Genomic DNA, 14,788 nt, shown 5'->3' with positions numbered 1-14,788 from the left:
ATAAGCTTTCGAATGCTAAACTGATTGCTTCGATTATATTTATTTTACGCAAGTCTACTAACGTAAGCTCTTTTTTAGCTTTTGCACTTAAAGTATAACGCAACCTTTTCGAAAATTAGCTGTTATTAGTATTACCCGTTAAAAAAGAAAATAACTTCGAGTACGAACTAGCTAAAGCCGTGTCGAACCGCTGCTTAAGACTCGTCGAAATTAAAGACTTTATAAGTATAAACGTAACTCTTATCAACTTTTGTTAAGACTTCTACTAATTAACTTTCGACCGCTTAAATTTAAACGAGAATATCGATAATGCTTTTTAAGTTGCCGCGGAGTCGATTAAAAAAGCTATTAGCTAGATCCGCAAGCTTTTAAAAGACGAATTTTTTAATAACGCGATCTTACGACTTTTCGACCGTCGTAGCTAAATAAAAGTAAGTAAAAAAAAGAGCAAAGTAATAAACTATTTCTTGCTGTTCGAGATTTTTAATTTAAGCTTTAACGACGACGATTGCGATTGCATAAAGATCTCTTAAGAAATAAAAAACGTATTAAAATTTAAAGATAAGTTTAAAGAATTCTTTAACTTAAACGTTTAAACGAAGCTTTGCTTTAATCGCAAAGTTTTATCGTCCGCTATCGAACTATTAAATAAAATCTTTTACGAAGTCTATACTTTCGAATACGTTAAATACTTTAAGCTAGCTACGAAAGGCTTTATAATAATAATAATCCGTTTTAATTTATATCGATTTATCGAAGCTTATTAAACTAACGCTTTTAATAACTTTATGCTTTACTCGAGCAATTAATCGATATTCGCTATTAAGACCAAAAGCAATACTTTAATTAAAAGAATGTTTAGCTTAAGCTTTTTTAAGTTTAAAGCTAAGCCGATATCTTTTAATAAGCTGAACTAAAGCATTAGCTTGATAAGCACCGCTTAAAAGAACAGCTTTCTTAATATTATAAATGCGAATAGCTATACGAAAGTTTAACTTATATTAAGAGCTTCTTTTTTAAACGATAAGCACGGCAATTAAACTTTCTTAATTATTATAAACAAAAAGATTTAAATATATTTGCACCACTTTCGAACTAATAACTTAAAAAGAGCTTTAATTAATATACTTTTTAATATAATGCACTCTTTGACTTAATAAGTCTTTCGAAGCTATTATAAGCTATACTTTGCCGCTTTGCTTAATCGCCGAGACGAGAACTATAAGCTTATCGCTTATCCGGAACCTTTTTAACTCTTTAAATGCAATAATAATACTCGAGTGATTACGACCAAGCACGACGCTAATATTAAACGACCCGTAAACCGTAGTTTACGAATAAAAAATAAAGTTTTAAACTATCACTTAATGCTTTATAGCGTAAAGAATCAAATCGAAAGCTTAGCTATTTAGCTTAAAAGCTATACTTACGATACAACTCTTAAAAAGACTATTAAATAAAAAGCTTTTAGATTTAAGTCGAAGACTTTAAATGCTTTTAAGAATATTACGCTACGCTAACTTTTCGTTATAATTAATAATCTCGCTACTTTTATATCCGTTATTACGAAATAAAGTGTTTTCTTAAATATAAACGCTTTTTAAAATTCGTTTTGCGGATAAGCGATTTTCTTTAATAATTACACCGCTTTGCTAAACGATAATACTTTAAAAAATAAAATTAGCTTTATAAAGTACGCTTGCACGATCGTCTTAAGACGTATACCGTTAACTTTTCGATAGAAATTTATTAATAAATTAAGCTAACTTTTCGCTATTATAATTTAATTAAACTACGTTAATTACGTATCAAAAGCTTTAATCGAAAAAATAAACTAAAACGAACTTCGAGTAATAAAAGAATTGACTACTATCTTTACTATGTCTCGGACTTAGTTTTAAAAACACTTTATTAAGTATAAAAAGAAGTTATTTTCGGCATTTAAAAAAAGATTTGCTATTATATTAAATGTTAAAGCTAAAACTTATAAAGCTAAGTTTTTTTTTAAAAGCAAAAGCCGTCGAGCTAACGACTTTATAAACGCTAATAAGTTAAAGGATTTTAAAAAGAGCTTGCGACCGATTAAGTTGTCTTTTAATAACTTCGATTTAAGTATAAAGATTAATTTAAAAAGTGCGAAATCTACTCGTAAATTATAGTTCACGAGTTAAATCGACGACTTTAAAGCATTATCTTTTCAACCGGAATCTTTAAACCGCGCATTTAATAAAGCTATAAAAGCTTTAAATGACTTGCTTAAAGACGAAGACGACTTAATTAATAGCTCCGGACTTTATTTTAGCTTCGTTGACTTTCCGTCGGCTAAGTTCACACTTATTAACGATGCTATTAGCAATAAACGTAAAAACGATACGCGCTCTTTTACTTTTAAAGATGCTGCTATTAGTACGTTATCGTTTAATGCTAGCTTTGCTAAAAGAAAAAGACCTTCTTAGCTTAAAGAGAACGAAAGAGTTAAGGACGTAAGCACGAAAAGAGACTATAAAGAAGCTGCCGAAGCGTAGTTTAATAGTTTGGATATTTAAAGTTTAAAGACAAGATACCCTTTTCTTTTTTTTATACACTAGATTTTTTTTCTTTTTTTTACACCTTTTTTTTTTTCTTTTGCTTGATAGTAAGCGGAAGCGCTTACTTATTTTATAAAAGGACGGATGTAAACACCTTGCTCGAAAAGGTACTTGCTATAGCTACTAAGGCCATACTAAACGGACTTATCTTCTATAAGAAAGCATATATCTTTTAGCTAGAACAATTAACGAGCTTTCTACTTATCTTTTTAGCATTTCTTTATGAGATTATAAAGTCTAGCCTCAGAGCCAGGCTTCTACACGGCACATCTTTTTGGGTGCTTCTACATTATAAAGGAGCTTCTTAAGGCCTTAAGAGAAGATCGGCTTCAAATGGCTATCAAAGCTATTAACAATACGGCGGGACTTAATAGCTTAGTCTTTACGCTTTTCGTTTTTAACACTTTACCGAAGCTAACGGAGCAAGATCGACTTGCCGCGTTTACTTAAAAGCGTGCTATTGCTATTAACAAAGCTATAAAGGAAGTACGAAAATGCTACGCTGCGAAGCAGGTTAAGGACGCGCTTAAAAGGAAAAATGGCCTAATTACGGAGCATACCTTAGACCTCTTTATTAGTTTACGGGTATTCGTGTGGCAAGAAAACCAAAGGTGGAAGGGCTCTTTTCAGCTGCTTAGCAAGCAAGGGCACACGTGTATAGTAGCATGTCCGAGGCTTACGGAATTCAGGTCAACCTTAATAAAACCTTATTACTTTGAAGTTGAAAAGCTGCTAGAAGAGTTGCAGGTACTTGAGGTAAAGGTAGAAGAAGATTAAAGCGAAGGCGAAAAAGAGCTGGAACCGAGAAATTCGCTTAAACCTTAACATTCGCTTAATCCTTTACCGAAGTCGCGTAATCCGACAAGTCCGCTAAGACTAGCAAATACCCTTTTCTCGAACCTTTAACTTGTCAATTCTTAAAGATCAATAATACTAATGGTCTAGATACCTTATTAGAAGTACGATCTTAGTATCCCGACCGTGCTCGACGAAGAAGAAGGCGATTCTTACGTTCTATTTATTAAAGACTCTGAAGTGTTTATTACCGATAAAGAACGCCGGGACTATAAGCTTTTAGTTAAGCTACGAGCCGAAAGAATCATTAAGAGCTTCGGAGCACCGTTTTAAGAATCTAAAGCAAAGGAATTAATAAGATTAATAGCTTAAAGCATTTTTTAAGTGATTTCGAGTATTAATCTACGTGCTAAAAGCGTTAAAATCTTCGGATTTAAGTTTATTAACGAGATTAAAAGCAAAAGAATACTTACGCTATACGAGAAGTCTCGTATAATAGTTTAAGCTTTTTAAGATAAAAGCAAAACGAAAGTACTTATCGAGTCACTTACGGTGCAGCGAGCGAGCTAAAGACTTTATTATACTTTAGCTTTTTTTCTAATAAAAGATTACGAGTATTAAGTTTATAATAAAGATATTACGTAAGCTTATATTTAATTAAGCACGAAGCTTATTTAAATAATCGTCGTACGATTACTTAAAGAGATCATTTATCGATTCTTTTTCGGCACTTTATTCTTTATAATTAGCTTTTTATATAAGATCTTCGAAGCAAGAACACATTAGTATAAGCGTTTTTTAAAGCATTTTATAAACAACTTCGAGATAAAGCAATCGAGTTTTGATTCTTGCTTTTTTATATCAATTAATAAAGATCAGTTAAGAATAGCTGCTTTATAAACGGACGATGTTCTTATAGTTGTTAATCGAGTTATAAAAGCAAAAGAAGAAAAAGAGTTAGTCAAATCTAAGCTGAAGAGCAAGGAAATAAAGACTTTTACACACGCTAAACCGATGATTTTCAATAGATGCAAGCTATCTTTAAATAAAAACGGGTTCGGATTATCAGTTAAGTAGAAAAAGCAAGGTGAAAGGCTTGCCGTGATTAAGCTCGATTTAGCAATACGAGCTAAAGAATACTTAAAGCAACGTGCTCGAAAAGCGTATTTAATTATTATTTATTACTTAAAAGCATCTTGTGCTCTATCGATAGCTGCTTAACATTAAAAACCGAAGGACGAAGACTACAAGGCTTTTAATAAAGTGATCTAATAGCTAATCGATTACTCAACTCGAAAGATCTATTACGTGCTTTTAAACTTAAAGACGGCGAAGCTCTTTATGTTCGTAGACGGAGCGTTTGTTAACAACGCTGACCTTAGCTTTTAAATCGATTTCGTAGCTATTTTTAGCAATAAGGCTTACGTAAGTGAGAACGAGTTCACTTTAACGGGTAATATTTTTTATTAAATGTTATAAAAGTGCAAGAAGGTGATAAAAGTAGTATTAGCTTTTAAGCTATACGCTATATCTTTAAGTATCGATATAGCTATTGCTATATCGATTACTTTTGCTTAAATCACGGCTTAGTTAAGAATCTTTAACTTCTTTATAATAGTGTATATTGATTCGTACTCGCTTTACGAATGCATAATAAAGTTAAGAACTATTAAAAAGAAGCGCTTTATAATCGATATTATAGCTATTCGGAAGTCATACGAAAAGCAAGAGCTCTTTAAAGTACGTTAAATCGAAAGCAAATCTAACTTTACTAACGTTATAACTAAAATCGAAGCTAATACCTCTTTGCAAGAGCTAGTTTTAACTAATACCTTGAAGGTGCAGGTAAACGGATAAGTAAAAAGGCCGTTATAAGAAAAAGGAGAATGAGTTTTGATAGAATGAGATTGTTTTTCCTTTGTTTAATCACCTTCCTTTTTTTTTCGGTCGATATAATAGTTAGCAAAGCACTGCTTGCTAAAAAGAGAGTTGCCGGTGTCGGTATCTTTATATCGACCTTAGCTAGCTAGTAGTAGTAGTTGAGGAAAGCTTACCCGTGAACTATAGTTTACGGGTCACTTAACATGCCTCGCTTAGCATATCAGCAGTTAAAGGACCCTTAACTTGACAAGTAAGCTTATTAGTTAGCTAGTGCACGTGATTCCTTCTAATCATATAAAAGGAATCAGCTCCCTTGAGCCTTAAGGAGCAGACAGAATTCAGATACCTTATCAACCGAGTGTTTTGCAATTGCAAGTACTTTGACGACCTTACGAAGTTACGAATATATTCTTAATCGCTTGGAAGCAATCCAACATTTATAGCCGCAAAACTAGTCGAAATTCTACGGAGCAGACTTATAGCTGCCGGAGTCTTAAACCTTTAATTATACACTGGCCACAGCTTTCGTCGTAGAGGCGCTTCACAAGCTGAACTAAATAGAGTCACTTATAAAAAGATATAATTGATAAGACGTTAGACTTTAAACGCTTTTCTAAGCTACTTATATATAAACTTGGTCTTAAAATTCGCGCTTAGCTTACGAATCTTAGCAAAACGCTGTCCTTTATTATAAAACAACCTTTATAAGTTCTTCCTTTTTAAAAGCATTTAATCCTTTAATCAAACCTTACAATATCACAACTTTACTAGCCTCGAAGTCGCCTCACAAATACACTACACTTACTACTATTATAAAACACGTCTTTATAATACTATATTACTACACACATATTCACTTCGCCTCGTAGCACTTTTTACATCTAGCTACAAATCGCTTTTCACCTCTTACTTCCTTTAAACCCTTCACTTCCTTTTAGCATAAGCTTCACCTTAGCTTCTTTGAGCTTAGCTTATTCTATGACAGCTGGCTTCGTTTTAATAAGCTACTCTTAACTACTTCAAAAGCTTGCTAGCTAGCTATCATTACATCAATTAAAGCTTAAGGGCGCTTGTCAGCTAAAACTCATAAGAACTTCACCTTTCCTTTTTTTAAGCAATCGAGTTTAAAAATAAAATGTTTGTGTTTATGCTCTCAAAGGAAGAAGCGGGCTATAACCTTTAATGCTTTGAAAAGCTGTCGGTAAGATACAAGATAAAGGTCTTTAGTTAGTTTAAGCTATATTATAGTAGTAATTTCCTAGAGTCAAAGGTCTTTAGCAACGATCGATTGCTTAGAAGTCATTTTCCTTACCCGCTATCTTTGGCCTTACTTCATGTATTCAGAATGGCTTTAATTAAGAGCGTTAAGCTTCTTTGAGCTTAGCTTATTCTATAACAGCTAGCTTCGTCTTAGCAAGCTACTCTCAGCTACTTCAAAAGCTTGCTAGCCAGCTATCATTACATTAATCAAAGCTCAAGGGCGCCTGTCAGCCAAAACTCATAAGAACTTCACCCTTCCTCTTTCCAAGCAATCGAGTTTGAAGATAAACAAACGAATAAACGAAAATAAAACAAAACAAGATGAAACAACGTCGAAAAAGCAAACTTACCCAGCCCACGCGATAGTCAGTATCCAGTTTTCAGTATCCAGCTAGCCAGCCAGCTTCAGCGCCCAACAGAAATTTTAGAGAAAATAATAAAATGACTTAGACAAGACACCGCAAATAAATTCGTCAATTCGTATGAATATGTGCATACGACTTTCCTAATTTATTTTTTTATTTTCCACAATCTCGTGTACATGATTACCTGCCTAGCGCGCTGCTAGTAATTATGTAGGTAGATAGCTGCGCATCCCATTTCCGGATTCCAACGCCCTGGAGACTCATCCACACCCATCCACGTTCTATATAGTAGATATGTGTGTATATCTCTCTGCCTATCTCTTTCTCGACATTATGTTCTTCCGTCACTCCGTCCGTTCGCAAACAAACGATCCAGAAAAACCACCAGAGCTCAAATCCGGGAACCCATCCGCGCAAAATTCGACGAAACTCCTAAACAATCCGCGAGCCACGCACGCCCTTGGACTCGGGCGGCACCTCTTCGGTGTTATATCGCGAGAAGACACTGACGCTGAGGTCCTTGTTGGTGTAGCCGAAGCCCCGGTCCCGGCGGCGGAAGAAGATGCGCTTGCCCCACTTCCACGACTCGACGCCGGCGAAAAACAGGATAGTCTCGACGACGACGACGATCCACTCCCAGGAGATGCCCTCGTGGCGGAAAACGCGGTCGTTCAGGCCCGGGATATAGAGGGTGGGGAAGACGGTGATGAAGCCGGCCGCGATGGACCAGAAGAGGAACTTGTTGCGCCAAATGTCAATGGCCCACTGCGTGAAGTACTTCTTGGACTTGGGCTGCATGCGGAAGAAGGAGCGACGCATGTTGACCATCTCCCAGGCCAGGAAGAGCGAGAACCAGGTCATGCAGACGAAAGTCGTAGCCCGCGCCCGGAACACGTTGTAGCAGCCCTGGTCGATGGAGTCGTTGCAGCCGATGCCGAACTTGCCATCATTGAAACCGAAGAGGACGACGGAGAAGGAGGAGAGACACAGCGCGGCCATCCAGAGCCCGTAGACCAACATGTCCACCATGATCTCCATGGTGAAGACGCCCGTCTTGAGGGACTGCGGCGGCCGCTGCATGATGTCAGGCGCCGCCACTTCGAAGCCGAGGCCCATGTCAGGGAGCGAGGACGTGATCATGATGATCCAGAGGATCTCGACGGGGGAGAGCGGAAAGACGGAGAGATCTTCCTCGTCTTTAAACGCGAGCCCGATGAGCAGAGTGCATGCTTGCCCGATGTTCTGAGCGAGCAGATGCAGGATGAACTTCTGGATGTTGTCGAACATGCGGCGGCCTTCTTCGACAGCGTTGAGAATCGAGGCGAAGTTGTCGTCCGTCAGGATAATGTCGGAGGCGTCTTTGGCCACATCAGAACCGGCTTGTCCCATTGCGATGCCGACATCTGCACGTTTGAGCGAGGGTGACTAATGGAATGTTAGAGCATTGTGTCTGCGGGGCGAGGAGAGCTTGCGAAATCTGGGTACGGATCTCTTGCGAGCCACAGTTTGTTTGCGGGGGATGGAGACGCGGTAAGGGGGTACGGTACATACATCGTTGACACCATCCCCAGTCATCGCAGCAAAGCAATCTCTCCTATGCAGCGCATCAATCATCCGTACTTTCGTATCCGGCGAGCACCTCGCAATGACCAGCGGCAAGACCGGCAGGTCATCAATCTCCTCATCACTCAACTTGTCAAACTGACTCGCAGTCATGACCATCGCATCCACCATCTTCTTCGACAGGTCCCCGATGTTAGCTGGCAAGATGCCGACTTGGCGAGCGATCGCGCTTGCGGTCCCCGGATGATCACCCGTCAACATGTGCACCACAATGCCGGCTTGGTGGCACTCCTTCACGGCACCTTCGGACTCGGGTCGGGGCGGATCGTAGATACCGATCAGGCCTTGAAAGATGAGATCCGTCTCGACCTCCTCGCGATTCTCTTGTTCGTTCTTGCCCATCGGTCCATGCCACTCCTTGTTTGCGAGGGCCAAGACTCGAAGGCCCTGGGAGGCCAGAGCTCCCATGTTGGCCAAGATCTCGGATTGAATCTCTTCGGTCAGCTCGACCGGCTCGGCGCCCGAGTCCCGTTGGATGAGAGGGCAAGATTGGATGACGCGCTCCACGGCACCCTTGGAAAAGACCATGGCCTTTTCGGCGGACTTGAAGATGACGCTCATCTTCTTGACGGTCGAGTCAAAGGGAAATTCGGCGATTTGCTCCCACTTGGGCGACTCGCCCGTTGTAAAGCGCTCTCTCTGCCAGTTGAAACGGGCTGCGAACACTTGGATGGCGATTTCGGTCGGATCACCGGTAGCTTTCCAGCCCTCATCGGATTTGTGGACCTTGGCGAGATTGGCTAGCGTGGCGATGTTGAGGTAGCCTTCCAGCTCGGGATGTTCGTCCAACAGCTCTTGGTAGGTCTTGGGGGTATCGTCGTCGACTGGTTTCTTCTCCCCCGGAACGAACTCCCCCGGAACACTGGGGACTGATTGCGATGGGGGGATGGGACTGTAGGAAAGCTGGGCGTCGGTCGGGTCCACGGGATCGTTGGATTGGCCAACCGAGAATGTTCCCCGCGAAGGAATCCAAGCCTTCTTCACCACCATCTTTCCTTGGGTGAGTGTCCCTGTCTTGTCGGAGCAGATGTCTATGCGATGTTAGAGGGCCGCCGGGTTTCGGCTTTCCCGGTCTTGAACTTTTCAGACTTACCTGTCACAGCTCCCAATGCTTCCAATGAATCGAGTTTGCGGACAACGACATGACGCTCCACCATACGCTTGGTCCCCGCAGCCATGGTGATGGTGAGGACGACAATGAGCGAGGCGGGGATCATGGACAATCCAGTAGCGACAGCATAGATGATAACCTGGCTCAGGCGGTCAGCGTCTGATTGGTTGGCAGCCTCGAGGGCTCTACAGGGGGGAAGTGGATCTGCTGTAGAACATGACTGCAGAAAGAAAGGACCCTACCTCTTTATTGTCGGAGAACTTGTTCGCACCCATGACGATAAGCGCGCACACGACTGCGATCCCGAATAGCAGGATAGCGAATTTTGAAAGCTTGCGCTGGAGCGGTGTTCCCACATTGACTCCCAGAAAATGACCAATGAAGTCACCTGCGACCAAGCCCCAGAATTGCATGTACCGATGCGGTTTCACCTTCCCGTCTGCCTTCCGCTTGGGCTCTCGCTTCTTGTTCCCGGATTTTCGAAGTGCGGAAGCGATGGACCCAATCTCAGTCTTCATGCCAGTTGCGAATACTGCGCCACGGGCGCGCCCCTTGGTGACGGTGGACGAGCTGTAGGCCACGTTCAGACGGTCTCCGGGACCGGTTTCCGCAGGAAAGGTAGTCGCAAAGTCTTTCTGGACGGGGAGCGATTCGCCCGTCAGGAGAGCCTCGTCCGTCTCGAAGTTCATAACCTCGATCAGCCTGTAACAACATGATCAGTCTCCAAGGCCTTCGGGGGGGAGGGGGCCTGAAGGGCTACGAGGGAGCTCACCTGATGTCCGCTGGTACCACGTCACCCGTCTTCAGCTCAACCAGATCTCCGGGGACCAGATGCGCCGTGGCCACGGTCTCGTTCTTTCCATTGCGGATAGCGCTTGCCGTCGGCGAGCTGAGCGATCTCAGCGAGTCGAGGGTTTTCTCGGCGTTGAACTCCTGGAAGAAACCAATGACGATGTTGAGGAAGATGACAGCCGCGACGACTCCGCCCTCGATCCACGCTGCGATGGCGAAACTGACGGCCATGGCAATGATCAGGATCTACCGCGAGTTAGCAGGCACGGACCCGGCTCGAAGTTGGGGACCGGATGGCGTGACAGTTGGGACTGACCAGAATCATGGCATTGGCAATCTGTCTGATGAGAATCTTGACGGGTTGGACGCCGGGACCATCGTCCAGCTGGTTGAGCCCATACTCTGCCAGTCTCTTCGCTGCTTCTTCGGACGTCAGACCATCTGTGACATTGACGGAAAGCTCAGCGACCACGGCATCGACGGTCAAGGCATGCGGGGGTTGCGAGAGTGGCTTGTTGGATTGGCCCGATACGTGGACCTCTTCGGCCTGGCGTTCCTTGTTGTTTGCCATGGTTGGAAACACAGACAAAGGAAAGTGGATTATCAGTATATCTTGGAGGGGTCAGAAAGAAAATCTCTCGGAGGGGGAGGTTGGGGGAACTCGCTTACTATTATATATGCATGTCAACTGAGTCTGACGGGGTCAGAAAGAAATCTCTTGGAAGGGGGAGGGGCACTCGCTTACTCTTATATACGTATGTCAACTGAGTCTAAGTCTGGCTGCCCAGACGCAAGCAGGCCCAACGTCATGAGAGCTGGGAAGTACCCGGCCCCCTGTCCCCATACCAAGGATCACGGGTTTCGCTTGGGACGAGGGGGGTTAGGATAGACAGTGAACGTTCGTTCGACTACAGGATTGGCAGATAAGGTGGTGAAAGTAGTGAAAGTAGTGGTAGTAGTAGTGCTATTAGGGCCGGATTGATGAGTCCGGCTGGGATAGCGGACCGGGGCAATTCTGGTCTGTCAGGTCTCGGGTTTTGGTTCTGGTTCTGGTCTCTCGGTCAATTGTCATGGTGTCACGGTGTCATGGTGTCATGGCTCGGCCACCAGAACAGCGGGTAGAAGCCAAAACGGCCTTCTCGAAGCTTGGCCATCGTGCCGTCGTAGGGTCGTGATCGCGATCGTGATCGTGATCGTGACCGTACTAGTAGGGTTGTTGCTCTTGTCGTCGTCGTCGTCGTCGTCGTGGGGGGTGGTCGTCCGTTGCTCGTTCGTACAGTAGTATAGCAAATAGTTCAAGTAGTCAGTTGTGACCTGTGAGCGGTAAGTCATTCGGAGAGAGAGAGAGAGAGGAAGAGAGAGAGAGGGCACTGAGTCGCTGAGAGTTCAGGGTCGAGGGTGCCAAGAGCCAAGAGCCCAGCCGCTAACCAAGACGAGAGTGGCAGTGATTCGCGTAGACGCGCTACCCCACTACCCCGCCAAGGCCCCCGCGGGGACATAGCAACGTCATAAGTAATTGTTAGTAGTGGTGGGGAAGGACGATTCCGGACTGGAGCTTTGTACTAGTACTACAGTAGTAAGTACGTAGTAGTAGTAGTAGTAGTAGTAGGTAGTAGTACCGGTAGTAGTAGTAGTAGTAGTAGTAGTACTAGTAGTACAATAGTAGTAGTACTTGTAGTATCAGTACGGAATACACTCGCTCACGAGATTAGATTAGATTAGCGGCAGGCGATAAGGAGGGACGCCGCATACGGAGAGAGATGACCTACTCCGTACAGTACTAAAAGAAGAAACCGCCCGGACTCTGCTGCCAAGGACGCGATGCACATACAGAATGCCAACTCTCGGCATGTGTGAATGTGTACGGTGAATATGTACGGACTGGGAGTATGTGCACTTTGGCACCGCTAGGTCGGCCGGGAAGATTCAGACTCGACCAGACACCGTATACGAGCAGTACACATTATACCAACGGTCCAAGGCAAGCGACTCGAAGGGCTCCGTAGGTATCATCAACAAATCCTTTCATGATATAGCCACAGAGAGTTAAGCGAGTGAGTGTGTTTACTCAACCTACTCTGTAGGTACCGAGTACTACGTACTACGTATATCCTCGGAAGAGCAGCTCAGCTCCCCGTCGACCCTTGGCCAAGAACAACCCCACCCCCCCAACACAAAAAAAAAATCATCACATTCGCATGTGCCGTCCAGAGCCTCGTCTTCGATATCCTCTCCAATCAAGCAAGGTCGTCTGTTTCCCTCTACATATTTACAGGCGTACTCGTGCGCTAGCATATCTGTCCCCATGTCGAAAACCGTCCCAAATATAAAGTGTAATTGACCAAATTCAAGCGTAGCCAACCATACAGAGGCTTGCAGACCCCTTGCCCCGGCCTTAAAACGTCAACGCATGGTGATCGATTCGACTTTATATTTGGTACGTAGGTAAAAGAAGCAAAAGACAGAATCACCGGTTGCTAATATTAGTAAAAGGAATAAGATATCGGATAGAATCAGTCCTAGAGAGAGATATACCCATTCCTTCCTGCACCTACTTCAGAGTGACTTTACAATTCCTCTCCCCCATCTTTGAGAGGTTCGTTCCTCTTCTTCGGCTCCCATTTATTGAACGACTCAGAAACCTTTATAACCATTTCGGACATCTGCAAACCCGATGCCACTATCGAGATTCACATCGCTCTTGCTAGCCTTCAGCTTCCTCTTTAACAGAGCTCAAGGATTTGAAGAAGGGAATCTCCCCGGAAAGAGAAATCATCAGCTATCGAACAGCTATCAAAACAAGTTCAAATCTCACTTGATTTATGCAACATGAGCCTAGACAAACTAACGCAGATCATAAGCAGAGGCCGAGAAAATCAATGCGAAGCACAAGCCAATGTAGAGAGATAAACGATTTGATAGAGCCTACTGCTTATGCAGAGGCAGACGATAGGTATTGTGTTGTCAGAGCCGGAAGTGACAAGATTAAAAACGCGCGCAAAGATATGTATCCCAAGATTCTTACCGGGTGACTTCGGAGGATGGTCAGATGGAAGAGAAGAAGTTATGGTCGCAAGGCGAAAGAGGCGCCGTGGATTCCATCGCGATACTTATGCCAGACCCCGAGAGAGTGCGGCGCTTCTCATGGGTCGCGAACATATATATGATGGGTGAAGAGTCGCAGATGCTCATCCCAACTGATATGGTAAACTGACGATGAGTTAGATCTGTAGTCTGGATGCTTTGCAACAAGGGGAGAGCTATTTCGTTTGATTATTCGACAGACGACGTTTTATGGGCAGGGGTGGGGTGTAACTGGAAACCTTGGATTTCCGACGTTTTTTCGTCCCGTAGAAGAATGATGCTTGAAGCATGCTTTGGCATTGGTGATATGATTGAAAAAGGGAGTGTGGCTCGTCAATACGGAGGAAACTCATCTACAACGTAGTACGTAGTACGTGCTGCTGGAGCCTTGGCCGTCTTGGGCTTGTCGGAACCGCATCCACTTATCGTAACTTAAAAAGAAGCTCTCGTATCAGGCTGGGCTGGGCTGGGCTGGGTTGAGATTGTCGATTACAAGTGTTACTCCCTGCTTGACCGGGGATAACACTTCACCGCTATAGTGGTAGTTGTATAACTATCTTGCTAATGTATTATCGGTAATATTGTTGGAAGTATTCATCTTTAATATCTTGATTAGAAATAGAGGCATTTAAGTGTGTACTTTTTGGGTATGTATATCGGTATTGGTGGTCAGGATGTCTATTGAATAGTTCTATATGCGTAGCGTGCTTTATTGGTTGTCTATCATTGCCACTTCTCAAATTTGCGTCTTTCCGCGTTTTCTTTATTGGAAAGAGTCACTTGGCTTTGTTGCTTTCCCGTCTCTGCTTGAGTGGCGCTTGGCTTTATTGATTTCCGTCTTTTCTCATTGAGCTTTTCTCTTTTTTCTTTTCCCTTTTCCCTTCTTTCTACGGAGTACGGAGTACGGAGTATTTCTGTTTTCTGCGACTTGGCATTCATCTACTCTGTACCGTACAACCAGGTAGGAAGGTACTCCTCGGCTTTGATCGTTTGTACTACCGTACTGCTTACTCCGTTTCTGGTCCGAGGCCCGGCACCCTTCCTCTTCCCCCTCCCCCTCTGCCCCTCCACCCAAGGTCAAAACCGGATCACCTCACAAGGTTGTCCACTCCAGCAGCTGACTACCGGTACTCCTTCTATTTCTACTGTTTGATCGACTACCTACCGGTACTTACTGACTTAGTCATCTAGATCTTCGCAGACGACAGATGAAGAAGCACTAGTTGTACTACGGGCATCACATCATCTTCCCTTCCGTCGTGGCGAAGGTTTTCCCTGGCCCGTTCTAT

The 14,788-nt window shown here is 43.2% G+C and overlaps 1 protein-coding gene across 1 annotated transcript; it reads right to left on the bottom strand.

Moving 5' to 3' along the window:
* Window positions 1–7,321: 7,321 nt before the first annotated feature.
* On the bottom strand, window positions 7,322–10,986 carry L3040_004702 (uncharacterized protein; the record flags this gene model as incomplete). The annotated part of the gene is made up of 6 exons (XM_066156303.1): window positions 7,322–8,314; window positions 8,441–9,543; window positions 9,606–9,762; window positions 9,866–10,325; window positions 10,396–10,661; window positions 10,732–10,986. 6 exons carry the CDS (start codon window positions 10,984–10,986, stop codon window positions 7,322–7,324), a joined length of 3,234 nt encoding a protein of 1,077 aa, XP_066011719.1.
* Window positions 10,987–14,788: the final 3,802 nt, after the last annotated feature.

Source organism: Drepanopeziza brunnea (assembly GCF_022702325.1).
Source record: "Drepanopeziza brunnea f. sp. 'multigermtubi' strain 214-2 chromosome Unknown ctg7, whole genome shotgun sequence".
Taxonomy (NCBI): domain Eukaryota; kingdom Fungi; phylum Ascomycota; class Leotiomycetes; order Helotiales; family Drepanopezizaceae; genus Drepanopeziza; species Drepanopeziza brunnea.
Note: the sequence above shows the minus strand (reverse complement) of the source record. Positions and strands in the feature narration are given on the sequence as shown.